The sequence below is a fragment of the Planococcus citri genome, chromosome 3 (genome assembly GCF_950023065.1).
Source record: "Planococcus citri chromosome 3, ihPlaCitr1.1, whole genome shotgun sequence".
Lineage (NCBI taxonomy): Eukaryota > Metazoa > Arthropoda > Insecta > Hemiptera > Pseudococcidae > Planococcus > Planococcus citri.
This window is the reverse complement of record NC_088679.1, coordinates 7,156,438-7,184,110: the sequence shown is the minus strand read 5'-3', so window position 1 is coordinate 7,184,110 and position 27,673 is coordinate 7,156,438. Positions and strand designations below refer to the sequence as shown.

Here is a 27,673-nt window from a genome sequence, read left to right as displayed (position 1 = left end):
ATCTAAAGCACTGAATAGGTATCAAGTATGAAGAGAACTTTATTTATTGAACGTGACGTTCTTAGTTCTTTCCATATTTGATATTCAGGGCTTTAATCTAACCATATACGAGTATAATAGTTATGGTCAATGGTCTAGATTAATAGTATCTTAACCGCTTAACGTAATTATGTACAACTACAAAGAGTTACCTACCGATTCGATTATCAAAAAAAATGTCATCCACGACCAGTAACACAGTCCACTTTCATCATCGGATATGTAAACAACTAAACGGTTGCTCTTTACTCCTAGTAAGGTATATTCCTCTTCTACGACCATTGATATCTGAAATCAGAAAAAAAAATGCAACAAATCGATCATCCAGATTTAATTAATATTTCGCCATATTCAAACCCAAACTTATCTAGTATATCTACCCATCCATCAAACGTAATTATCGCAACCATCGACCTCCCAATTCCCATTCACCATACGTCACATAGGTACACATCCCTTCTTCATCATATCGCCATCACCATCACCATCAACACCGCTCTCCTAATGGATTATAATTACACTTCTGTTCGGCTTCTCTTTACTCAAGCATAATTCCATTTTGACGTTCATACGGCACATACGCGAGTGTTTGTAGTGCGGCACAGCAAACCGAACGAGTGAAAAATACAGCCGGAGAACGTTTTTTGTTATTGTTTTTGGTTGGTTGCAACAGAGGAAGAAGGTACCTGTGCTGTGTACAGTACAAACCGCTACTCGGTATTCCAGTTCCCTTCCTGATTCTCAGTACATAGTACGTACTGTACGTAGGTACAGGTAGTAGGTACATTCGATACAATTCAATTCTCATTTGACACTTCTCTCTGCCTCCGCCGTAGTTTTCGCTTCGCACAGTACAAAGAACGCCGAACGTGAACGATGATCTAATGTTGGTACTCGTACCTACACTTACAGTCGGTTCGTGCTATTGATGTGTATTGCAACTTGGTGACTTTTGTTGCGGTTTTATTCAATTTCGCGTATTGTGCTATAGTTGAATCGTAATTCGTAAATCCATATTCGGTTTCGAGGTTCGAGATTTTCTTCTTATCAGCATCGACGAATAGAATGGAGATATCCTACGTGCAGGTAATTTTACTTATGGTCCATTTTTACGTAATTTAGCTTGATCGTTTTAATTAGTGGCGTAAGTACGTTCGTTCGCTTTAATTATATAGTTTTAATATCTAGGTTGGGAAAATAATGCTGGGTTTTGTTACGAACGTAAGTATTACTCTCCTAGTTCTAATGATGATTACTTTTTTTTTGTAATAAGTACCTATAGCTACGATTCTGAATATCCCTCGAATACCATCATTTCTCAGCTTGTTCGTGGATATCTCGATGAATTTGTAGATATTTTAAGATAAATAATTATCGTGAAAGGCTCGCAGTTGATTAGGTTCAATTATCTTGTTTTCTACTAATGTAAAGTAATGGACGAGTGAATGTTTGCACGATATTAGGATCAACTAATTCGATAGGTATAATACTAATTGAATGGATCCGAATTCGCAGATTTCCGTGCAAAAGCTTTCCTAGTATGACTGGAACATTCCAAAACGTATTAAATTCCTAATCGACAATTCCATGTCCATCTAAGTATCACGTATCCGTACACAAAGTAGATACAAATTGTACAAACATTCATCAAAACCGAACAACTTCAGATACTCACCTATATATGTACTCTGAGTAGTGAGTAATGTTAAAATCGAAAATACTCAGCATCTTGTTTGATTATCGTAAAAACAATTACGTAGGTATTAGACGTATTCCATCGTTCCTCGGAACCATTATCAGTATTGTTCACCTGCATAAAAATTGTCACAAGATATAGCTATCTAGGTACACCTACATTCTCACAGTAGGTACGTTTAATTCGAACGTTATCATTTCTAAATAATTTATGCAAAAAAAGAGTACCTAACACCGAGGAATACAAAATCATAGAAAATGATACGATTCGAGGTGTAACAGCCTTCACATATCAGCGACCAGCGTCAATGTGCGAAATGCGAGTCCGCAGTTACAGTGACTAAACAGTACAAAGCATTTTTAATTACTGCTGAGAATGCTTCAGTACTAGATTTGTTTTCACTTTTTGGTTTACCTATGCGTTAATAATTAAGATTTCAAATTACTCGTCCGTTTATTAGTATCATATATCATACGAAATATGTTTGTCTAAAAGCCTTTTACGTAAGTGAGTCATTGAATATATATGACTCTACAATTCGTTCGAATACCGAACATTTCATCTTCCTAGTTCCTCGTACCTAGGTAAAATTGTATTCTAACGTACTTGTCTATATGGTATATGAGTTGATATTCCACCGTTGACTGTACTCCATGGTAACGATGATCCATGTAGTAATAGGGGTAAATAATATCGATCACGAATGATGTCTTGCTCCAGTGCCCACGTACACAGGACTAACTATACAATATGATTACTCAAGTGCGGGTGCAGCCTGCAGGTGAACAAGATATACGATAAAGTACAACCTCATATAATATAAACAGACCGCACAATTAATCCACAGGTTCATTACACTTAAATTAAACCCAACTCGGCATGTAAATTATTCAATTCCAAGTTCAACTGATAAGATTAATTTATATCTTTACGCCGATCTTCGCTGCTCGGTCGTCGATCGAAATACCAAAATTATATACTTACTATTGAGGATCATTCAACTATGGTAGCGATGGCGATGGCGATGGTTCTCAAGAGTATTTTTCACATCCGTTGTTTAAGAAAAAGCCACTCTTGAAAATGAATAATGATCTCTATAAAACGTTATTCGTATCAAACTCGATTAACGATCGCACTAAAACACTTTATAGTTTTGGACCGTTGATTGTATTGTCATTAAAGTTGCTATAATATACTTACACGGTAACTTACGATGAGATCATTTCGTCAAGTGAAACTGTACAGAAATTTGCTAATAAAAGTTGAAAGGACGATAAAGATGAGCTGGTTTATGTACGTGTACCTAAGTTGGGTGCACATTAATGAGATTATTAGTTATCTAATTGTCCTATGCATAATTCGGATTTAAATCCCAATGATTACGTACTTGGTTAGTTGGTTCTCATCTTCTAGTCTTGTCTGATGTCCTGCTGCGACTATTCAACTCAACTTTAGCGTACGATTTAGAATAATTTTGAAGTTGACAGTAATTTTGACTACATTAATGGTGATCTATAAACTGATTGACTGCGAAGTATGAAAAGATACCTTCAACATCATTCTGACTGCATTCGTTCATCAAATTATAAGTGTTTTAATCATTTTTTCACCGAAAAAAAACTAAAAAAAATGATGCACATGCACGTTTTGTTTTGAAAATGAAACACATCAGAAAAGGTGAGGCAAGAGGGGGTGTGAATGAGTCATGGCGTTATGGCGTCATGGCCATCGGTGAGGAGAGGTAGTCAACGGTGGGGTGGGAGCGGCGAGTGATAAGAAGAGTCTGATCACTGATAAGATTTTTTTTCTTTATTTCAAAATTTTATTTTATTTTGCATTTTTCAGTTTTCTTTTCCAATTTTCATTTTTCAGCAGTTTTTTAAAAATAAATTATAAATTAAATCATAAATGCATCAAATATCAATCAATCTAATCAAAATATATCAAAATCTTCTACCTATCGGATAGAGGGAGAGGGTTAGAGTCAGAGAAACAACAATTAAGTATTTTGAAAATGATTAATTATTATTATTTGATGTCCACATGTCCCTGAATTGATATAATGAATAATGATGAAAATTAATAATTTTATTATTGTTCTTGAAAAAGTGGTGCAAGAAAAAGAAATCAAGGGAACCAAATAAATAGGACTAGGAGAAAGACGAAGAAATGAAGTAGAAAGTACCGAAGCCCGAAGTAAATTCGACATTCCTCAAAAAAGCATTAGAATCACTAAAAAATCATCAAACTGCAATGAAATTTTACTTTAAAAAGGTCCAATGTGCATTAAAAAACGTTGAAAATGGATTAAAATCATTGAAAATAGATACAATTTTCAAAACTGATCCTTCAGAGGCTTTTTTCCTCAAATCAGCCCCTCTGTCATTTGATTATGCGATAACTTTGCATATTTTTGCAGGCTAAAGTAAGTTTAAAACAGCAAGAATTGAAAAAACTCAACGCGAATGAACGAAATATTCTGATTTTAATTTAAAGATTACGCTGTAGGAAAATCACAATCAATTATTTATTCTAAACATTTGACTTTGAAATTGAATTGAATTTTTAATATTTTTTCTAAATGTTTATTTTCACTCTCAAAACTCCCATTTTTAAAATGAAAAAAATCGCCAACTCCATCTCGAGCTATGAGATGTTGAAAAAATAACCTCAAGTCCCCCTCCCCCTCCCTTTATCCCATCAGCTTACATCTCGATTACCAATACAGATACTTCGTTACGTCAGCGTTCCTTAATTCTTTTCACGGTAATTATCGTTAAAGATGTAAATAAAAATTAAAACTAGGAAAATGGATTAAATAAAATTGTATAATTACAATAAAAAAAATACGACGACACGGTCGGAAGAATAATGAAATTGCGAGTTTCGTGACGTAGTATTTAAAACGCTATAAGGCAAAGGTAAGAGAATAAGAAAGAAAATACGCTTCATTAAATACACTGGAATGTTTATCGAATAAAAACATGATAATTTATTCGAGCATAAAGATTCTCTGTTCGTTTTCTTCTCTTTTGAAAGAAATCAAAAGTGGATTCGATTATCTCTCGAGTCTTCTTCTACGCGAAGAACTGAAGAAGCGAGTTATATCAGTGTAAAAATCATACACTCGAACCTGTCATCGATCAATTGATCGTAGTAGGCTTATTTCGGGGGAAAAAAATAAATAAAAAATAAAACTATCCTAATTGAATGGAGAAAGTATTCGCCTCTACTAAGACGATAAATTAAATAAAAATACTTACCTGTGGCGCATAAAAATCGTTAATTGTTATCATTTTTTTTCTCTCTTCTCTGTTGCAAATACTCACTCGACGTGATGGTGATTTATCGCGCATCTTTTTCCATGATTTTGTAAAGCAATAATGTACCTTACCTTACCGATAATTCCATGTAGTATGATAAATTGACAAATTTCACAACTCGTGTTCGCGTTGCGTAGTTTTCACTTATAAAAATTAGATGACACTGTTGGATAGAGAATGATTTATCTTATATAATTTCCGGTCATTTTCATACACATAGCTACAGGTATCTATACGAATATAATAATTCGCAAGATACATTTTTATTTTTCATGGTCTAAAATACCATATTAGATAGGTAAGGTACGGTACGGTACCGTACCGATCACAGTTCTTGGTCATCGTCGTCTTCATTATTGTCGTAATAATAATAAATAACCAGTAACCATCTCTAATTACACCCTAGTCGATCTTCGCGTGATTATCAAATATGAAAAAATTTATATAAAAAAATACTCCGTTTGGTAAAAAACATAAATAAAATAAAAGAGTGGACAGTTTGAAATGCAAAGAAACCGTCGATGACCCATTTCAGTCCATTGGCAGTGAAGCATGTCCTATAATGAAGAATTGTAACGGATATCACCAGGCTTGGGGACTTGGACACGGTGTAATAAAGTATCACCACATTCAGTTAAGACAACTGGTTAACAGAAAAAAAAATCATCTTATTTACATACAAATATCTAACTATGAAAACCGCAATTGCGGCCCATTCTTTTTCATCGTATACAAATCGGATGGCGAGGTAATAATCGAATCTTTGTTTTGTGTGTTTTTTTTCTTGTAGATGGTTGCGATGAATAGTTGAGAAGCACAGACATGACGACGACCAGGTTCCATAAGTAAGTAATTCGAAGGTGTTTGAATATTTAAATGAGGTATGTTAAGTAGGCTCGTTGATTTCAGTTTTTTTTTCACGTTCGCGTCTTTTTACAAAACATAATGCTGTTTGCAGCTGAGCTGCGAAAAATGAGAGCCAAACTGTGATTTTTTATGATAAATGTCATTGAAAACCGCCAACAAATTATGAAATTTTAAAAAATTGAACAAAACTTGGCAAGAATGCAAGCTACGTAGATGGTTAAAAATTATTAAAATGAGATAAAAAAAAAACCAAAATATAAACACCACTAAAAATTGATAAGCTGTCGCGGAATTTAAACAAAAGTTTGAAAAAAATCACCTGCAGGGAATCAAATATTACTAGAACTGAATAAAATTTCATAATAGAAATAAAAATTGACGTAACATTGCAAAATTTGAACAAAATTTTGAAAAACAAATCTGAAATATCGAAATTTTTTTAGAAAGTTGTGAAAAATTGATCAAATACAATATAAACTTATCAAAAGGGCACACTTTTTAAAACGATCATAAATTGACAAAAAAGCAGCGAAACTGGTCAAATTTTTACAAAAACTACCGAATAAAAGCAAACCCAAAAAAGCTGATGTTGAAATCGCACAAATACCCAAAAAATAATTGAAAAGTAAAAAATATTGATAAAACTAAAAATTACGAAAGTTTGATAAAAATTTAAAAAAATTGACAAAAAATTCACGAAAATTACTAAAAAATTTATTAAAATTCGCAAAAACAGCTGAAAATGACTAAAAGTTTGTGTAACATTGGAAAACTTGAAGAAAATCTCATTAAAAATGCAAAAAATATTATCTAAAAAACACATTTAACACTGAAAATCGTCAAAACGTTGCAAAAATACAAGTAGCTAAAAATTCAGTAAAAATGGGGTGAAGTTTGAAAAAAAAACTAAAATATCAAAGAAATGTTTTAAAAGTATTTTGAAAAAATCAAATACCTACTTATCATCAAAAATAAACCAGATCATTGATAAGAAAAATCAGAAAATCTGAAAAACTTTTTGGAAAAATTTTGAAATTTTTGTGAAAATGTGTGAAAACAATAAAAATAACTAAAAGTCAACGTAACATTGCAAAAATTTCAACAAAATGTTCCCGGAAAACTTTTGAAATAAGACAAAAAATATTGTTAAAAATTATGAAATCATTAAAAATGACCATAAATTAATAATAATTAGAAAAAAATTGAGCGTTTTGCAATAATTTTCTGAAAAGTTTTTAAACACTCAAAAATGGCATAAACAACAGAATTCAACAAAATTGTGAAATTTGAACAAAAATATTGTTAAAAAAACATCCTAAATTTTAGAACTCATACTAAATTTTCCCCCCCCCAAAAAAAAGTAGCTTTAGTCACCAAAAAAGCTTGAAAAAGTGACAAAACACGAATAAAACAATTTCGATGCAGAAAAAAAATTCGCAAAAAAAACCAGAACCTTACAAATTGAAATGTTTTGTTTCATAACTTTTAAAAGTTCCACTATTTGAAAACTTTTTGATGAAAAATCGAGACTTTTAGACAATTTTTGGCCACTAATCAAGAATTTTTGCGATTTCGTGTCAAAAAAACAGAAGACTTTTGACAATTTTAACAAAAAGATAAGTGCTTTGTGACAAGTTTTGACAGAAAAGTGGGACTTTTGGACAATTTTAAAAAAAAGTAAGATCTTGGGGTTTTTTTCAAAAAAAAAAAAAATACAATTTTTAAAACACCATCTTCGTTAAAAAGATAGAATCCTTCACAATTTTTGGCAAAAACCAACACTTTGAAGATTTCAGGAAAGAGCAGGACTTTTTGGGAATTAACTGGAAAAAAAGTGATACTTTTTGGAAATATCTGACCAAAAAAAACGACTTTGTGGAATTTATTGTAAACTTGAGTCAGATTTTTTTGACACTTTTAGCAAAAAGGAGGACTTTTGGCAATTGGCAAAAAAATTACATTTTTTCGCAATCTTTGTTGGGAGACTTTTTCTTTCAATTCTTCAGTTGAAAAGCTGGATTTTTCAAGCATTTTTGACCAAAAAAAAAAGTGACACTCTTCAGTAATTTTTAGGAAACAAATTGAAGACTTCTTCGAATTTTTTGCGAAAAAGCGACAGTTTTTAACATTAAACTAGGTAGTCTATTTGACAATTTTGAGAAAAGGTGAGATTTTTTTGTGATTTTTGACATTGAACAAGTTGCAGAAATGAAAAGAAATTTTGAAAAAAAAATAATCGATCAAAGTATCATAAAAAATAGCAAAATCAACATACTAAAAGTGGTCAAGAATGAGCAGAATTCTCTTGGCTTAATGAAAGTTGGAAATTACTAAGTACCTATTAATAAATTGATAGAATATCTTGAAATTGGAGGAGCAAAAAATATTGACAACGAAGGAAAATTCTCATTGCTAAAGTTGAATGAAACAAAGTCTCGAGATCATGTGAAATTCCGGAAACCAAATTTGGCCACTTTTCATGGTATCTAACGGATTTTTTTTTTAAATCACTACTTTTTCACTACTTTTTTCACTACTTTTTTCCACCAAATTTTCAGATTGCCATCCACTCAAACCCCCCTCCCTCTCACACACAACAAAAATTAACAAAGTAGAATTTTTGACGAGGAAATTTTTAAAAAAAATTGAAATTGGAAGAAAATTTGTAGACAAAGTATTTTTTAATTTCAATAAAAACTAGATAACCCGTTTTTCGCGCATACTGCGCTCCTCTTCTAGACGTGAATTGTTCATTTTGAAAATTTTGAAAGTATCTTTTTTCGCCTATAATTCCCAAAAAGTCTTGCTTTTTGCTAACATTGTTATTGTTGCTTTTTGCCGGAAATTGTGAAAGTTTATGGCTGTTTTAATAATTGACAGAAAAAAAATTGTTTCAAAGCAAAAATTCCAATAATTCTTACTTTTTCATCAAAAATAACCCAAAGCGTAAATTGTTCTCTAAAATATCCTGAAAAGCATCACTCTGTCATCGCTTTATCATTCATTAAAATAATGTCCTACTTTTCTACAAAAATTGAAAAAAAGTATCAGCTTTCTTATAACAATTGCCTGAAAAGTCATGGTTTCATTTAAAGTTGGCAAAAATTTCAAGTTTTAGGCAAAATTGCGAATTAGGCTACCTACTTATCACTTTTTTAGCAGAATTTGCTGAAAAATTCCAAAAATACTTGTTTTTTTTCTACAGTTGAAATGAAACTAACACATTGGATTGGATCTAATACCACATAACTGAAAATTTCAAAGTTTCACTTAACTTTGACCTGGAACTTTTTTAAGCTTTCTTCAAAACTGCGAATGTGTCAAAATGTATTTTATGGCAAGCTTTTTCTAAGCAGACTATGAGTACTCTAAATATTGGTTCGGTACTGGAGAATACTTCAATAAAATACTTACTTAACACAATTTTAGAAATATTCCAAGATTTCCGAGTCAAAAATGCAATTAGGAATTTCCTTAAAACGTGATTCTAATTTTGTCAAGGACTCACAAAAAAAATTCAACCCCTCAGTTGAAAAATCTAAACTCCTACATATAACAGTAGAGATTTTCCCAAATAGTCCAAAACTTGCATAAGTTGATGAAAAAGTGAGATGCTACATAGATATAACCACTCCAGAACTCAAAAAAATGAAACCATGGTTCCAGGATTAATTTTGATACCCAATGTGCTAAAAATAGCACTTTTTCATGTGTACATCAACACCGTTGTTTTTCTGTTTTGAGCTATTTAAAAACTTTTTAAAGCTCCCTTCAGAAACTTTTCAATTTTTGATAAAAACCATCACCACTAAAGTTTAAAAGCTATTTTCAAATTAAAATATTATTGAGTAGTAGAGAATACTGATTGTATGAAGCTTTTTCATGTTTTTTAAGCTTTAGGATTTCATTTAAGTTTTCTTCAAAACTGCGAATGTGTCAAAATGTATTTTATGGCAAGCTTTTTCTAAGTAGACTATGAGTACTCTAAATTGGTTCGGTACTGGAGAATACTAATTTTTTATGTCATATCTGAAGCTTTCTAAAAAATTTTCAGCTTTAAGCTTTCTTCAAAATTTCACGAATATGGTCAAAAAGTATTTTTTGGCAAGCTCGATATAGGTAGACTATACATACTTTAAAATATTCATTGGGCACTGGAGTATTCTAATTTTTACATCATATCTGAAGTTTTTTGAACTTTTTTCAGCTTTAAGCTTCTTCAGAATTTTGCGAATATGGTCAAAAAGTATTTTTTGGGGAGCTCTTTTTAGGGAGACTATACATACTTAAAATATTCATTGGACACTGGAGAATTTTAATTGTTCCTTATGAAGTATGACGCTTTTTGAACTTTTTAAAGCTTTAAGCTCCTCCATGACTTACCCCACAACCTCACCAAAAAAATAACTCCAGACTACGACCTCGAAAACATATCAATCGACATATCACACAATAATATCAGAAACATTTGACATTTGAGCTTTTTTGAACTTTAAGCTTTTTTCAAAACTTTACGAATATGGTCAAAAAGTATTTTTGGCAAGCACATTCTAGGTAGGCCATACATACATACATTAAAATAGTTATTGGGTACTGAAAAATTCTAATTGTTTATGTCATGTATAACGTTTTTTGAACTTTTTCAAGCTTTGAATTTTTTCCAAAATTCTACAAATATGGTCAAAAAACATTTTTTGGCAAGCTCTTTCTAGGTACACTATACGTACTTGCGCGTATACATCGACACAGTCATTTATACTGCCTTGAACTTTTTGAGCTTTTTGAAGCTTTTCAAAGCTTTAATCAGAACATTCCAAAGTTTTGATACCACAACCCCACCAAAAAACTGACTCCAGATTCGAACTCTACGACCTCGAAAACATATCAATTGACATATTACACATTATAATATAAGGAAAATTTGACATTTGAGCTTTTTTGAGCTTTAAGCTTTTTTCAAAACTTTACGAATATGGCCAAAAAGTAGTTTTTGGCAAGCACTTTCTGGGTGGACCTCTTACGTAATTTAAAATGTTTATGGGGTATTGAAGAATTCTAATTGTTTACGTCATGTACAAAGCTTTTTCAACTTTTTCGAGCTTTAAGCTTTTTATAAAACTTAACAAATATGGTCAAAAAGTATTTTTTGGCAAGCTCTTTCTAGGTGGACCATACGTACTTTCGCGTATACATCGTCACGCTTGTTTATACTGTATCAATTTTTGAGCTTTTTGAATCTTTTGAAAGCTTTTTTCAAAACTTTTTGAACTTTTGACCAAAACCTGCACATCTACGGGTCAAAAGCTTTTTTTTGAGACATCGTTGAACAAAATCGGTTCGGCAGTTCTTTCAAACGAACGATCACAAAAAAAAACACCTTGCTATTAATATATAGATTGAGCTTTTTTTGAGTTTTAAAGCACACACTTTTTGTGAACTTTTTTCTTCAACATTTGACTTTTTTAGATGCTCTTTCAAGGTATAATATACGTACTACTGTGAATACGTGACATATGCTACATATAGGCTAAAATCAATTATTGAGCTTTTTTGAGCTTTATGGCACAACTTTTTTGTAAACTTTTTTTTTGACATTGGACTTCTTTCGATGCTCTTTCAAGGTGTAATATACATATTTCTCTATATGTCGAATGTATGTACTACGTATAGGCTAAAATCAATTATTGAGCTTTTTTGAGCTTTAAGGCACAACTTTTTTGTGAACTTTTTTCTTCAACATTTGACTTTTTTAGATGCTCTTTCAAGGTATAATATACGTACTACTGTGTATACGTCGAATGCGCTACGTATGGACAAAAATCAATTATTGAGCTTTTTTGAGCATTACGGCGCAACTTTTTGAACTTTTGATTAAAACCTGCACATCTACGGGTTAAAAGCTTTTTTTTGAGACTTCGTCGATCAAAATATAATATACATATTTCTCTATATATGTCGAATGCACTACGTATAGGCTAAAATCAATTATTGAGCTTTTTTGAGTTTTATGGCGCAACTTTTTTGTGAACTTTTTTCTTCGACATTTGACTTCTTTTGATGCTCTTTCAAGGTATAATATATGTACTTCTCTGTATACCTCAAGTTGGCTACGTATAGACAAAAATCAATTATTGAGCTTTTTTGAGCTTTAAGGCACAACTTTTTTGTGAACTTTTTTCTTCAACATTTGACTTTTTTAGATGCTCTTTCAAGGTATAATATACGTACTACTGTGTATACGTCGAATGCGCTACGTATGGACAAAAATCAATTATTGAGCTTTTTTGAGCTTCACGGCGCAACTTTTTGAACTTTTGATTAAAACCTGCACATCTACGGGTCAAAAGCTTTTTTTTGAGACTTCGTCGATCAAAATCGGTTCAGCCGTTCCTGAGATCTCGCTGTCACAAGAATCCGGTCATAATTTTAATATATAGATAATCTAAAAAAAAAACAATACAAATGAGCTCATTACATACGTTATAAGACAAGGTGTCTAACAAAATTTCAGATTAAAAAAATCAGGACTTTAGCAGGACTTTTTTAGACATTAGGTAGAGATTTTATAAAAAAAGGGGGCCGGGGGAGGAAAAATTTTACATTAGAATTTTTCGCTTTTCCAATGTCTTCAAACATCCAAAGATTTTTTTCAAACAAGTGGATGTCAAAAATATACTTTAATCTTTTTAATTTTTGATTTTATTTTTACCTTAAAGTAAGTAATGAAATTGGGTGAATAAAAAACTTTTTTAACATAACAATTTTTTTTTAAATGTGCAAAAATTTAATGGAAAATTTGAACGACATTTGGGGAGAAAAATATATCAATTTTTCGAATGAAACGGCGAGTTTTAATGATTTCTCTTTCAAGGGAATTATTTAATTGTGGAAAGGAGAAACAAACGAGCCCAGGCAAAAACTCTCGAAAATCAGTATTTCGCGAGGGCAAAAGCATTGGAAAATTTGTAACTCGAAAAGTAGAACAACATCAATATTAATGAAAGGATTCGACCTTTCTGATCTCCACATTTTTCAAAATTGGTGGGATAAGTTTAATTTTTCAGAGATTTTTGGTACGAATTTTTTCGAAATTTTCTGAGTTAGTTAATTATAAAAAGTTTATTACCTACTTTGCTTCAAAATTTTGAAATTCAAATAATTTTTTTGGAAAAGTTCAAAATTGAAAAAAAAAGCAAACGAACCCGAGCGAAGCGACAGCATAGTTTTCAAAAATTCATCTTACGAGAAGTGAAAAAAAATTTCTTGTTTTTCTGATTCAAACTTCGAACATTTTTTGAATTTGAACAATAAGTTTTTCATGTGGAAAAAGAGAAAACAGCCCGAGCGAAGCGAGGGCAAAAGCTTTTAAAAATATGTAATTCATACTCTAAAAAAAGTCGACAAATGAGATCTTTTCTATGGAATAAAGATCGAGAAAAAAGAAACGAATTTGAATTTTTTCATTTTTTCACTACCTTCTTAACAAAAATCACTTCTTTTTCACTACTTTCACTACTTGCACTACCTGTTAGATACCCTGCTTTTCTACTGATCTCCGGAGTCCTTGGTAAAATTTTGATGTTTTTTTATTATGTATGCACTCAAATTTTTTACCAAGGCTTAGAAGTGGATTTGAGCAATGAAAAAGTGAAAATTTCAAATTTCAAATTTTGAGAAAGGCCAAAATACTAAAAATGATTACATTAGAAATTAATCAAACCGGCGAAAAAATTGTTTTTTTTGCACTATTCACTCAAGAAATTCAAATTTTACCTTTTTTACGTTTGGCTTTTTTGACATTTAAAATCTGTCAAAAATCATTTTTGAGATGCTCAATTGCTCAATCAAAAATCACTGAAATGATTGATTTTCGCTCAGAGAACCTTAAAAAGAGAGAAAAAAAATGTTTGAACAATTTTAATCAAATGTAGTCTATTTCAAATTGAAAACAATCTTTCTCACCAAAAAATAGAAAAACAATCATCCACTTCCATCTCAATAAGACATCAGACATCACCAAAGGCTTCAACGAAATCTGCAATATTCCACATAAATTCCATTCGTAATAAATTTTTGAATTTCGTGATTTCCCTATCTCATCCCAACACTGCTTATTTCCTCGAGGATAATTTAAATTGTAATCAGTTTCAAGTCGAGTTCCACGTACACTTTTCGTAGTACTAGCTAGGATACGATATACCCATATAATCAGAAGAAACGGCTTCGTTTCCAATGCCACAAGATTCGTGTAAATCAATTTCACACTCGAAATGTTTCGTTTCCACTTCGACGTGTAAATTACATCCGTTTATTAGGCGCCTAAAATTTACATAGGTGTTGCAAACCTGCAACGTGAGGTACTAAGGAAGTACATACAAACTATGTACAAAGAAGCTCGAGAGGTTAAATTTTTTGCATAGATATTCTCGTGAGAGATTGTTCGACAAATATAGATCAAAATATTCGAATAATTAATAACCAATGAATAAAAGATACAATGTACGAGTACCTCCAAGTCAATTGGGTCTTCGCATAGATCGATAAGTGTAACGAATCGCACACAGTACAGTTGCAATGCAAAACTCAATTTAATACACAAAGTAGATACACAAAGGTGACAATAATTCGATATGTTTATTATTAAAGTTTAGTGACATTCGAGGTAGGTAACCCATAAAAATTAATTTAGGTGAAAGCATATTCGTATAAATATGCAGACATACGTATTGTCTCAATGATTCAAACACGATAAAAAAAAAGTTCAAGTTCAATACCGTAAAAAATAAGTACCATTTTTACACGAGAGCGAGAACTTGTCGACTTCTCTCGTACGAGTATACGTAAACGTATACGTCTTAATCTTGATTTTTTTTGATGCGAGAATGTGTTTGGCGGAAGTGCGATGCGACCACGAGAAAATGACACAATTTTCAACATACTTTGTCGCGTCGTTCGAGCAGTAAAATAAGCAACGGAATTTTTAATACGTGTAAATGCACTAAACGACGCATAAACGCGTATAGAATTCTACACGAGAGACTCAGACCATAGTATAATAAATATGCGTAAATTTTCAGAGCTGCCAAGGATGGCTTACTGGATATACTGAAAGAAGCGTCCAAGAAAGATTGCAATTCGAAAGATGAAGATGGAATGACACCTACGTTATGGGCTGCTTACGAAGGCAATCTCGATACGTTGCGGTTACTGGTGGGAAGAGGGTAAGAAACCTACTCAAGTATATACCTACCTATTAGTGAAATACCTATATGAATTAATTTAATTTTGTACGCGATTATTTTTATAAGAGAAACTTCATAAGAACGATCTAATCTCCAAACGACGAGGCAAAAGGTTTTTGAAAACGCAGATCCTGATTCTAAAATTTGTTTGACTAGAACTCAAAATTAAAATTGGGCCCTCAATGTCTCAGAGAAGGTCTTGGGGCCCTAAATTTGAAAAATTGCGATATGAATATGAAAAAATTGGTTTTTGAAAACGCAGACCCTGATTCTGAAATTTGTTTTACTGGAACTCAAAATTAAAATTGGGCCCTCCGAGCCTAAGAGAGGGCTTGGGGTCCAAAACTTCAAAAATTACAATATGAGTATACAAAATAAGGTCTTTGTAAACACAGACCCTGATTCTTCAATTTGTTTGGCAAGACCTTAAAATAATTAAAATTGGGCCCTCAGAGCCACAGAGAGGGCTTTGGGGCCCAAAATTTTAAAAAGTGATGCAAGAGTATCGAAAAATTGGTTTTTGAAAACTTCAATCTCGATTCTGAAATTTATTGTTTGACCTGAGCTCAAAATTAAAATTAGGCCCTCAGAGCCCAGGAGAAGGGCCTTAAGGCCCAAAATTTTATAAATTGCAATATGATTATGGAAAATGGGTCCTTGAAAACACATACTCTGATTCTGAAATTTGTTTGACCAGAATTCAAAATTAAAATTGAGCCCTAAAAACCCTCAGAGAAGGTCTTGGGGTCCAGAATTTTAAAAATTGCGATATAGATATCGAAACACAGGTTATCTGAGGTGCTGATTCGGATTCTGTAATCTGTTTAGTCTCAAAATCAAAATTGAATCCTCTGTTTACAGAGAGTTTGAGCCTTAGAATTATTGGAGCTTGGAGCCTGAAATTTTGTAATATGAAATATTGGTACCTATTGAAACTGGCGTTTGATGGTGCTGATTAGAATTCTGAAATCGCTTCGATCTGATCAACAGGAAAACCAAGCTCTCAAGTTTCGAAGAATGGCTCGGGGTCCAAAATTTAAAAAATTCAATGTGAGCTATAAAATATTATATAGGTTTTTGAAACTGTAGTGTCTAATTTTGAAATCTGTCGCTCCTCAAAATCAAAATTGAGCCCACTGAGCCTCAGAAACAGGCCTGGGGTCCAAAATGTAAAAAATTACTATGTGTGTGTATCGAAATCTGAAATTATAAGCACCACAAAAACTCCATTGAAATCAGTACAACAGCTTTCCCTCACTTCACTTGCCAAGAAAAATTGAAATTGAAAATTTTTTAAAGTAATCTTACAAAAAAAAATTCTAAATCATCGCTCAAAACTTTATCCTAGCTCACTCCCAAAACATTTATCCCAAATCACTCTGAAAAAAATTAATTCAAAAATCAACGTAAAAGAAATTGTGCAAAGTTATAGGGAAAAAATTCATCTAAAATCAATTAAAATGAAAAAAAATTCCATTCAAAATTATTTTAAAAAATCGTTTAAAATCGCCACAAAAAGTCGTTCGAAATAATCGCGATAAATCCATTCGAAAAATTCATTTTCAATAAATGTTGCAGATTTCCATTTAAAATGATTTTGTACAAATTCAAAAAATAAAGTGATGAGTATTGCTTTCCGAATTTCAAATTTCAAAATCAAATAATTATACGAGATCAATAATGAAAATTTCAAAAAAAAATTGAATACCTGAACCTTACATAATTTCCCACCTTCACTTTTCCAGTAATTTGAAAAAATTCTAATTAGAAAAGCACAATAAGGCTTTTATGGTCAGACAAAATCATCAGAAGCAATTCTCCATTATTATTTCCCTACTTCAAGGCTTCTAAAAATCGCCATCCAACACTAAAAATATAATTTTTTAAAGATTTCGGGTCATTGGAAAAGAAGAAGCGATAAACGGAGTGTGGGAAGGGGAGGGGAGGGGTTAAACCCCAAATTTAGCCCACCTTCTGAATGCGTATAACAAATTTTAGCCTTCTAAGTCAATTTTAAGAGAGGGAAAGAGGCCTCCAACGATGACCACAAAATCGGAAAACCCCAGGTTTTCGCAAATGAAAAGGAGTGGGGAGGAATTGAGAATTTAAAATCTCCAAAAGACATATCAGAAGCATCCTCCAAATGTACATTTCAAATGTTAACCTCCTCCTACCTCAATTTGTAGAGTTGAAAGAGAGACACAAGGATTTTCAAGGTCAAACAGTCATGAAAAACCGGGTTTCTCCCCACCAAATTGATTTAGGAGACTGATTTTTGGATACCAACGTCAATGGCTCCTGAATCTTGATTCCTGATCAGTTTTCGCTATTTTGATTTTTTTTTTTTACCCTTTTCATAACCTTTTAAAAATTTGAACATGCACAAATTTGAGGTCAAGGTCATCCCCTTTCAAAACTTTCCAATTCAAAGTCAAACCAAGTTCGTGATGGAGCGTACAAGTCTGTTTCTTTTTTATTATTTTAATAAGAAAATCAGGCCAATTATAGATGGAATTTCTGAGAAAAAAAATTGTACACCATTATGGAGTCTTCAAAGACAATTTTTTATTGGAAAATTTTAAGGAAAAAAAATGGAAAAAACTGAATAAAGTCTAATTAGCTGCAGTCACTAAAGAATCAAAATCATTCAAAATATTGTGAAAATTGTTTGAAATCCAAAACAAAAAAAAATGTTTAAACAAGCTTAAAATTGTGTAAAGCAACATAATATTTATACAAAATATAAAGAAATTGAACAAATGAACATAAAAATCATCGAAAATGGAACAAAATTTGAAAAAGGGTATAAAATTTTGTTCTCATAAGCCAATGAAAATTGAAAACTGTGTAAAAATTCAAAACAGGGTCCAAAAATTGATGAGAAAGAATTTAATCAAGATAAAAATATGTAGTTCAAAGTGTGTAAAAAAGGTATACTTAAAAATACCAAAATTGTTCAAAAAAAGTGATAAAAATATTGAAAAAGATAGTAAATTCTTGGGAAAATTTGAACATATTTTTTATATTTTAAAAATTACCAATTATAATGTCAAGAATTTTTCCAAAATTTCAAACAATTTCTGTCATATTTTTATGAACCACCCCAGGGAAAAATGATTGGATGTGGTCAGATCCTATCAGGTTTCTCCAAATTGGGTCCGATCAGATCTGTTCAAATTTGGTCATGATGCAATCAGGTCTCCTCATTAGGTCTGATCAGATCTTTTCAGATCTAGTTAGAACCATTCATCCTCCTCCCACATTGAATTTTTGGGCTCTTGTGAACCACTTGCACAATATTTAAAACATTAAAAATGAAAATCTTCCCCTTTTTCAGAGCACTTTCTGGTTTCTGCTTTGTTACTTCGAGAAGAACTTTCACTTTCTCATTCCTATATCAGTTTTTAATGCCCTTGAAAAACAATTGTATCGATTTAGACTATTTTCACGACCTTTTAAATAGGTACATAAATTTAAAATCACTCATGTAAAATTTTTAATTTTAAAACATTATGATTCAAGCGATTCTTTAAGATTATTTTTAAAACAATTTCATTTTCATGACATATAACGTTATTTTTATCAATTCACAGAGGAGATCCAGAGAAAGCAAATTATCATTTTGGTCAAAATGCACTACACATCGCTGCCAGCAAAGGTCACATGAACTGTGTCTCATTTCTGGTAGCATTCGATGTGAATTTATGGGCCTTAGATCATGATTTTCACACTGCAATCGATTTAGCCGCCATGAATGGCAGATACGAAGTTCTACAGTTTCTAGACAACGCTACAGCAAAGCTCGAAGCAAACAATAAGTAAGAAATAAGAATACGATACTATGGGATCTCCACCTGGTTAATTTTTTAACGATCCTCGTCAAATTTTCGAGTCGATAAACTTTGCATTGTATGTATAATTTCAAATAACAGGAAAAAAGCAGATCTACGTAAAGAAAAAGCTCAAAAAGACGCCGAAAGACGTCTGAAAAAATACGAAGAAAGGTCGAAAAAAGATCGAGATAAACAAAAGAAGCAATTTAAAAAATTCGAAAAAGACTGTGATCATGTGAAAAATGAAAACGATACGGTAACCAGAACTGGTGACTGCGTGAAGTAAGTTTCAAACTTATATTCTTTCCTTCCAATCCCCAATTATCAATAGCCATAAACTTGGTAAACATTTTTCGCAGGAAACTATATCACGACACAAATGGCCAATGCTTTACTCAAATAGTCAGCAATGGGACGATTTCATCGACTAAAAAAACCTCCACTTCGACTGGTATTAAGAAAATGATCGATAGAAAATTGAAAAATGGTAACCAGAGTAATAATCGACTTGTTCCCAGCGAATCTTGTATTATTGGGGTAATTATTGGATAATTTTAGTACCTTATTCTCGTATTTTCATCGAAACGTAATAATTGTTAAACGAATAACAATATCCTTATGTACAGATCGTCGACGACACGAGTATCAAATCAGTCAGAAGTTTATTCGAGCATTCTCAAAACCACAAGAATAATTTATTCAACGATTATTGCACCACAGGTGGGTGAATTACCGCATAATTTCATAGAATCCAGGAAACCTCGAATTAGTCTGATTCCTTTATTTATTTTTCATTTTCACAGCAAAACGAGGCAGAATCAAAGATTTATTCGATATCAAAACAAAACTACATCGGTCGACATCGCAACCAGATTTAATACATAAATTACATTTCGAAGAAAAAGATTACGAAGCTGTGAAATCTGTCCACTCTGGAGATTCGGGTAGCTTATTCGATCGTCCTGGGTTCGGCAGTGTTGCGTTTAGACAAACGTAAGATTACTATGTACTACTTAATGAAATTGATTACTGGGTCTGGTTCATGAAATTTTTTATGAGATTTTAACGAAGATTTTTTTTTTCATTTCAGAGTACCAGTAGTTTTAAGTAATTTACCTCACGTCTCGACAATCCGTCAAGACCCTCAAGAAGATAGTCAAAAAGATGAATGCAGCATTGGAAGTGCTGGCAGCCTCGCTAAAAGGATCCTACCCAGTCATGCTACTGCTGCTTGGGATACGAATAGTAACAGTATCCATACCAGTGATGGTAAGTTAACCTCAACTTTATCAGTTCTAAAATATGTTTTTCGTGTGCCAATTTGAATCATTCCATGTCAACTTGATCGAAAAAGGAGCAATTTTTGAAGCTATGCGTTTATATTTCGCTTAATTTCATTTTGCAACATCCTTCAGTGTTTCCCCAGAACCTTTGGAGGGGAGAGTGGTAAATTGTGATCTAAAAAAGGGATTAAAATTCATTCAAAACAGTATTTTTTTTCAGGTAAAACAAAATTCTGAAAAAACGAGAATGAACTGGATTTTAAAATTTTGGGCAAATTACACAAAAAAGCAGGATTTTTACCAGAACACTGCTCAAATGCTCCAAATTATTAGAGAGGCTCGGGTCAAAATTCATTCAAGCGAATTTTTCTTCGTTTTCGAAGAAAACTTTCAAAAAATAAAAATGTTAAAAGAAGAACAAAAATGAAAAATTTCAAAATTTGATCAGAAAAATAAAAAAAAAAGGTGAACAAATTTTCATAATTTCAGCAAAAAAGCAAAACTTTGGTAAAAATCGAGACTTTTTTTACAAGGTTAGCACATTGGAAAGTTTTCTTAAATGTTCATATTCGAATGGAAGGAAAAAGGATCGAAATTCAATCAGGTCAAATTTTTTTCCATTTTTAAAAAGATCTAGAAAAAATGAGAAAAACCTCAAAATTTCAAAAGAGGAAGAATGAAAAATTTTAAAATTTGATTGAAAAACGTAGGACTTTATCGTAATTTTTTCCAAAACAGCAGAACTTTCAACAGAGGGTCGTTTCAAAGGTTTCAAATTGAGAGGGGGAACGAAGGAAAGAACTCGAATTTTTATTTATTGAAATGATAAGTTTTTGATTTTCAAGGAAAAATATTTTTAAAAAATGAGAAGAACATTATAAAAAAAGGAAGGAACAAATGAAAAATTTCAACGTTTGAAAAAATGAAAATTTTGGAAAACGTTTTGGCAATTTTGGCAAAACCCAAGACGACTTTATGGCCATTTTCTCAAATGTTTATGTTTAATGGAAATAGAGAGGATCGAAATTCAATCGAGTCGAAATTTTTTCCATTTTTAAAAAGACATGGAAAAATAAAAAAAAAAATAAAAATCCCAAAAAAAGATAAAATTTTTGAAATTTGGAGGGGAGGGGCAATTTCGAGTCCAAATTTGTCCAATGGAAAGTCTTCGATTTTTGAAGAAAACTAAAAAAAAAATCAAATCATGAAAGAAAAGAACAAAACAAATGAAAAATTTCAAAAATTGATCGGAAAGATTTTTTTTTGGTAATCATAGATGAAAAAAAATTGTTTTTATTTGTAATTTTGGCAAAAAAAAACAAAAAATTTTGGTAATCTAGGTAAAAAGTACGACTTTTTGACAATTTCAGCACAGCAAGACATTTTTTCAAATCTTCATATTTAATTGCAAGGAATAAAAAGAATAAAATTAATCACTCAAAGTCAAAAAATTTCATGTTTTCAAAAAAACTTGGAGGAAATGGGGGGGGGGGAGGAGGACATTCAAATCAAAATTCTAAAAAATATATAAATAACAAGGTACTTGAAAACTTTTAAAACTTGAAAGAAAAAATTTGAAAAAATCCGGACTTTTCTCGTAGTTTTTGTCAAAAACCGTTAGTAAAATTATTTCAAATTTTTCACCAAATCATTCAAATGGAAATTTTTCTGTTTTCAAACATAACAGAAAATAAAAAATAAAAAGGATTAAAATTTAAAAAAAAAAGAAAATAAATACACATAAAATTTTAAATTTTGAACTAAAAAATGAAAAAAAATCTAAATTTTTGGCAATTTTTCACAGCAGGAAATTTTTTCAAATAATAAAAGGATTACAAATGCCTTCAAGTTGAAAAATTTTAAATTTTCAAACAGACATAGAAAAAAAATTGAAAAAAAGTTCAAAATTCTTAAAGAAGTAATAAATGAGAAACTTTAAAATTTGATAGAAAAAATTAGGACTTTTTCGCAGTTCTGGTCAAAAACCTTCAATAAAATTCTTTCAAATTTCTCACCAAATCATTCAAATGGAATTTTTTTTGTTTTCAAACATGACAAAAAATAAATAAGTAAAATGGATAAAAATTGAAAAAAAAGACGTAAACGAATATAAAATTTCAAATTTTGAATAAAAACTGAAAAAAAATCAAAATTTTTCACAATTTTGGAAAAGCAGCAAAAGTTTTTGCAATTTGAGTCAAAACTAAGATCTTTTTGCAATTTATCACTTTCAGGAAACTTTTTCAAATAATAAAGGATTACAATATTCATTCAAGTTGAAAAATTGTTAATGTTCATACAAATCCAGAAAAATTGAAAAAAATCAAAATTCTAAAAAAAATAATGAATGAAAAATGTCAAAATTCGATAGAAAAAAATCAAAAAAAATCAGTACTTTGCAAAAAAGCAGAACTTTTAGCAGAACATTTTTTCGAGAGGTTCAATTTGAGGAGATGAGGAGAGAGCGAGCGAAACTGCCAAAATTTATTCAAGCGAAATTTCTTTTTATTTTCAAAAAAAAACTAGAAAAATATGAAAAAATTCGAAATTTTGAAAAAAATAATTATGGATACAAAATTTTGAAGTTTTATTGAAAAAAACAGGAAAGAATCAAAATTTGTAAGCATGATTTTGTCGGAAAAGCTAAACAGGTGAGGTGGGGATGGAATCAAAATTTATTAGAGTCAAGAATTTTTTTCAAGAGACTTGGAAAAAATTGAACCTAAAATTCAAAAGTCAAAAAGAAGTAGATTGTAGATGAAAAATGTCAAAATTTGATTTTAAAAAATGAAACTTTTAGCAGAATATTATTCTATTTTGAAGGGTAGAGGAGATCGGTTCAAAATTTATTCAGTTGAACATTTTTTTCATATAAAATAGATCCGCAGAAAATGAAAAAAAATAAATAAAAATTCTGAGAATGTAAAATAAATGAAAAATTTTCAAAATCTGAATGAAAAATGAGAAAAATCACAATTTTTTAATCATTTTGACAAAAAAGAAAACTTTTTTGACGACGAACTTTCATTTGGAAAATCCAACTTTCAACTTTTGAAAACTTAAATGAATGTTACTGGATCAGATTTTCACCCAAGATTTAGAGAAAAAACAATCTAAACTAGGTACAGTATGCTGCAAAATGAAAAAAATGAAATCTAAAAAAATTACTCAAAACACTGTTCAAATAGACATAGAATGAAATGACCCATTCTCATCAATCAACTAATCAGCAATGCTTTATGCCACAGAAGAGAACGCAGCAGATACCACGAATACATTCCAATTACCAGTATTCGTTCACCAATTCCTGTTAGCCGTCGGTGTAGCAGAATACGAGCCAGAATTCGTCAAACAACGCGTCGATATGGAAGCTCTATTCATGCTAAACGATCAAGATCTCGTATCTTTGGGCATACCCTTGGGTCCCAGACGAAAACTACTCAACGCTATCAAAGATTACAAACATCAGTCGCAAAGGTGTAAAGAGATGTTTGAAAGGAGTTGTTAAATCCATCCGTACACAGGTTACCAATAATTGATTTAAAAAAAAGGTATTTCGAGGTTCTACAAAAGATCTCGAAAGGTACTCAACGATTTGATAACATGAATAATTTATTTATATCACAATTAAACACGAATCGCGTACGAAAAACTTAATATTAAATAATATAACTCTTATGTTGCTTTGGAAAAAAATTCATTTGTCAGACTTCTAGTCCATTTAAATTGATGGGATGTTGTACTGAAGGTAGGTATCGTTTAGAGATATGAAAACAGTAACACTGATTTTGAGTACGTCGTATTCAAATTAAATACTTTTTTTTTTAAATTCAAAATTTTTCAATTTTTGTGCTCAATTGTTCAAATAAATAAATAAATCCAGAGAACATCAGCTCAATTTGGAGGAGTCATCAAAAGAATCAGTGTTACCAACTCCATTTCATAGTATTTCAAGAGGTGAGAAACCAGCTCATCTATAATAAAGCATCCAAGGGATCTCTTCAAGAGTAGATTGAATTTGCGAAGGGGAAAATTATACGAGCGATTATATTTTATTTTCACGCATATTGATTTTGACTTCGAGGTTCCTAATGGGACTGATTTCAAATTCGAGTTTCATTTTCGATCAAAAAAATATTTTCAAGTTGAGAATGAAATTAGCCCAACAAAAATTTCAATACGATGTGTCCTTTCTCCCATTCCCAATAGCTCCTTCTTCGCACGAGCTACGTTTTGAATAAATTAAGTAGTAATTGGTCGTATTTTTTTACCCTTCAATTGAGAAAATTTCATCAACCACAATACATAATTTTTTAAAAATTGAATGAATATTTTCAACAACCCGCAGGGATTTTAATGTCAATCGAGACTAATTTCATGCCTTAAATAAATAAATCTTAAGAATAGAGCGACGTACGAGTACAACGAAAGTTTAAAATTTTTTATACATTATACACTAAAACGTAAAATCCACAAATATCACTACTTTCCTTTTCTTTTTCTTACTATTATAAGGTAAACTTTTGTACTGACTTGAATTGTTTGTATGCTTTGATGATTTTTCATTTTTTTTGTGTGTGTATATTTTCTTACAATACATTTTTTGCGACGCTTTTTTATTCTACATATGCTAATAAACTAAAGAGTACCACGATTATTTGACTTCTATTTCCATCAACAAGTACAATGGAATCTAGCAAAATAAATAACTTCTTTCTAAAGTGAAACTGGGAAAGCCAAAAACCTTGGAGTATGTCATAAAAGAGAATAAACATTACGAAATTAAAAACTGTAAAAATAATACATGGAAAATTTCTACAACACATCGATATTTATGTATAAAAAAATGAATAAGAGATAGTAAAAAGTATAAATATAAAAATATCGTATTAAATAAAAATGAAAAAAGTCATCGTAAGAAAAGAAATTGATAAAATTTTCAAAATTTACACATCCAGTACACCAGAATAAAAAGTACCACTTTTCGAATTTTCCATCGAATTGAAAAGAAAAAAATCATATCGAATAAACAATTCAGTCAGCACATTTTACATGAACTTTAAAATCAGAACATAAGAAAAAGTCAGTCAACCGCTTCATCAACGATATGGTAAAAAAAAAACTGATAATTACGAAGAAGGTCGTGGGAATGAAAAACTATACCACATTTGTCGAGTTTGAATTGATATTAACAATAATACCCTGCGAATAATTAATTCGTAATTCAAATACCTCTAGAAGATGGTTAGCTAATTATCATCCATACTGTCGAATGGATCAGTTCCGGTGAAATATCCTTCAAGAATATGTACAGACTTTTGAGACGAATTTCAAGCGTTATGTGACGGTTCATCGGTCATTTCTAGGAACTGGGCGTATACATCTTTGGAACATTCTCCTTTTTCGTTGAATATAAACTTGTAATAACTGCCATCGGCGCAAACCACTGAAAAAAGAACTCGATCAAGCATTTCTGCGGTAATTTTAATAAGGCGAAGATGTCTAAAAACTCACCTATGACGGAACAGTTATCCATTCCGAAAGCACATATACATTGAGGACCACTGGGTACTTGGAATTTACAAAAGCTCCATTTCGAACTGAAATACTTAGGAAGGAAGGTTGCCGATGCCAAACTGAAACATTTATTTTGTTATTCGTGTCCATAAAAAGGAGCATACTTGATACGAAGATTATAGAAAATCTTATTACCTCGATTGTTTGTTCATCTTTTGATCTTCTACAGAGAACACGTGAACAGTACCGTGATCGCTGGCGACACACAATAAGGAAGAATCGGAATTGAAATTGATACTGAAGAACAAAAATAAAACGAAGATAATTAAACTCTCGGTTTAAATTCGTGATAAAAACACTCGAATAATAATTTACCAATAAATATTGGCGGTATTTGTGCCTCTTCTCAATTCATTTATCATCGTTCCTGTCGATGTATCGAATACTCTAATTAATGTACCCTACGAAAACACGATAAAATTAGTTCAATCTGACGAATAATAAATTGGGAAAAACCCAGCTAGGCAAAGTTCATACTTTTTCAGAAGCAGTGGCTAATCTAGTTCCTTGTAAATTCAAAGAAATACAACTAAGAGGAGCCTCGTGGGCAGCAATATCAACGGGCATTTTTTCGGTATCAGCTAAATCGACAATATGTACATGTCCGGATTTACGGCCAGGGAACGCTAGAAGTGAATTACAACTGTTTGGACACAATACGCATAGTCCTACGAACACAATTACGAACAATTAGAATCTGAATTCAAAAGAGTTTAAGTTTTCTTCGATCGATGATTTACCTTTAGGATTGCTACCGGTTTCGAAAACGTGTAGTTGTTTGGGCACTTGGGTGAACGTGTACACTTTGATGACACCTTCTAGTACGACAACGATCCTGTCACGTCTCAGTCTGACACCATAAACAACTGTATTGAAATCCAACGTAATAGATACTTGTTTCTTTACATCATCCCAGATGACGACTATTTGTACAACATACAAGAAAAACACCTCGGATGATTAGTGACGTTGTTGAAATCTAACACTAGTGTTTCGACATCTGTATACCTTTATTATTGGGAAATTTGGGACTACGCCCTCCGCCAACTAGGGCCAAATAATTACACCGGAATAACATCTCGACGAAACCGAGTCCTCCATCGACGAAATCTTGGCGTTCTTTTTCCTTCAACGGATCGCAATTGTAGACACGAAAGCCATCCTCCATTCCGCACGCGAAACAACCTAAACCAACAGATTTGTACGGAATTACAAGATGCACAAGTGAGATGATATCGTATAGAGGTGTTATTTACCTTGATCTTGGTTGAAACCAGCGTACAGTAATCCATTGCCATGTGGATTTCCAGATCCCAAATTCATCGCGAATTGTCGATTACACCGACGAGGAAGTTATTGAAAAACACACCAGTCGAGAGGTAGGCAATAACTAAGCTATAAAACCGATTATATGAGTTTCGGTGATCTTTCTATCTCCACGTTACAGCTTGTTCGAGATCATAAAGTAAACGCATATTGTTCGCAATGTATCGAAAGGTTGCACGAATCTTCACTTACCCAATGACAGGTACGCTATTGTGTCGATTGTCCGATGATTATTAATCTCAGATAATGTAAATTTGACGATTATTGTTGCTATTTTATACGGAAATTTACATACCGAAGCGAAGACGAGTGATTATCATCAAGATAGAGAACGATTAATCGTGCATTTGTAGTGGTAGTGAAACCGTGTACATCAAAAGAAGCAGAAGCAGGATATGCAAATAGTCGAAAAATATCGAGATGGACTTGAAATAAATGCGATGACAATTTTTCTACGTTGAATACTTTCAATTTTTTATGTAATATA

General features: G+C 31.6%; 2 protein-coding genes and 1 long non-coding RNA gene across 3 annotated transcripts; 1 reads left to right on the top strand and 2 right to left on the bottom strand.

Moving 5' to 3' along the window:
* Positions 1-592: 592 nt before the first annotated feature.
* Sans (SAM_USH1G_HARP domain-containing protein Sans) lies at positions 593-24,402 on the top strand. Its single transcript, XM_065358556.1, has 10 exons — positions 593-1,125; positions 5,849-5,903; positions 15,003-15,146; positions 18,761-18,985; positions 19,100-19,282; positions 19,360-19,537; positions 19,627-19,720; positions 19,804-19,993; positions 20,091-20,269; positions 23,532-24,402. Exons 2-10 carry the CDS (start codon positions 5,881-5,883, stop codon positions 23,789-23,791), a joined length of 1,476 nt encoding a protein of 491 aa, XP_065214628.1. The 5' UTR covers positions 593-1,125; positions 5,849-5,880; the 3' UTR covers positions 23,792-24,402.
* LOC135840996 (uncharacterized) lies at positions 2,191-3,455 on the bottom strand. Its single transcript, XR_010557822.1, has 4 exons — positions 3,123-3,455; positions 2,936-3,038; positions 2,720-2,829; positions 2,191-2,510 (listed from the first exon to the last, which is right to left on the bottom strand). It is a non-coding gene; the product is annotated as an uncharacterized LOC135840996 (long non-coding RNA).
* LOC135841549 (WD repeat domain phosphoinositide-interacting protein 3) lies at positions 23,878-27,642 on the bottom strand. The gene is made up of 9 exons (XM_065358559.1): positions 27,379-27,642; positions 27,117-27,255; positions 26,869-27,045; positions 26,601-26,783; positions 26,338-26,528; positions 26,176-26,261; positions 25,996-26,097; positions 25,798-25,919; positions 23,878-25,729 (listed from the first exon to the last, which is right to left on the bottom strand). The coding sequence occupies exons 2-9, from the start codon at positions 27,181-27,183 to the stop codon at positions 25,614-25,616; spliced, it is 1,044 nt and encodes a 347-aa protein (XP_065214631.1). The 5' UTR covers positions 27,184-27,255; positions 27,379-27,642; the 3' UTR covers positions 23,878-25,613.
* Positions 27,643-27,673: the final 31 nt, after the last annotated feature.

Bases quoted from the DNA above. Each gene is read 5' to 3' on its own strand.
- Sans (XM_065358556.1), top strand. From the start codon at position 5,881: ATGACGACGACCAGGTTCCATAA. The intron at 18,986-19,099 runs GTAAGAAATAAG...TTCAAATAACAG, and splicing joins AAGCTCGAAGCAAACAATAA to GAAAAAAGCAGATCTACGTA. The intron at 19,283-19,359 runs GTAAGTTTCAAA...CATTTTTCGCAG, and splicing joins AGAACTGGTGACTGCGTGAA to GAAACTATATCACGACACAA.
- LOC135841549 (XM_065358559.1), bottom strand. From the start codon at position 27,183: ATGAATTTGGGATCTGGAAATCCACATGGCAATGGATTACTGTACGCT. The intron at 26,529-26,600 runs GTAAATCATCGA...TTGTGTTCGTAG, and splicing joins AACCGGTAGCAATCCTAAAG to GACTATGCGTATTGTGTCCA. The intron at 25,920-25,995 runs GTAATAAGATTT...TAAATGTTTCAG, and splicing joins AAGATGAACAAACAATCGAG to TTTGGCATCGGCAACCTTCC.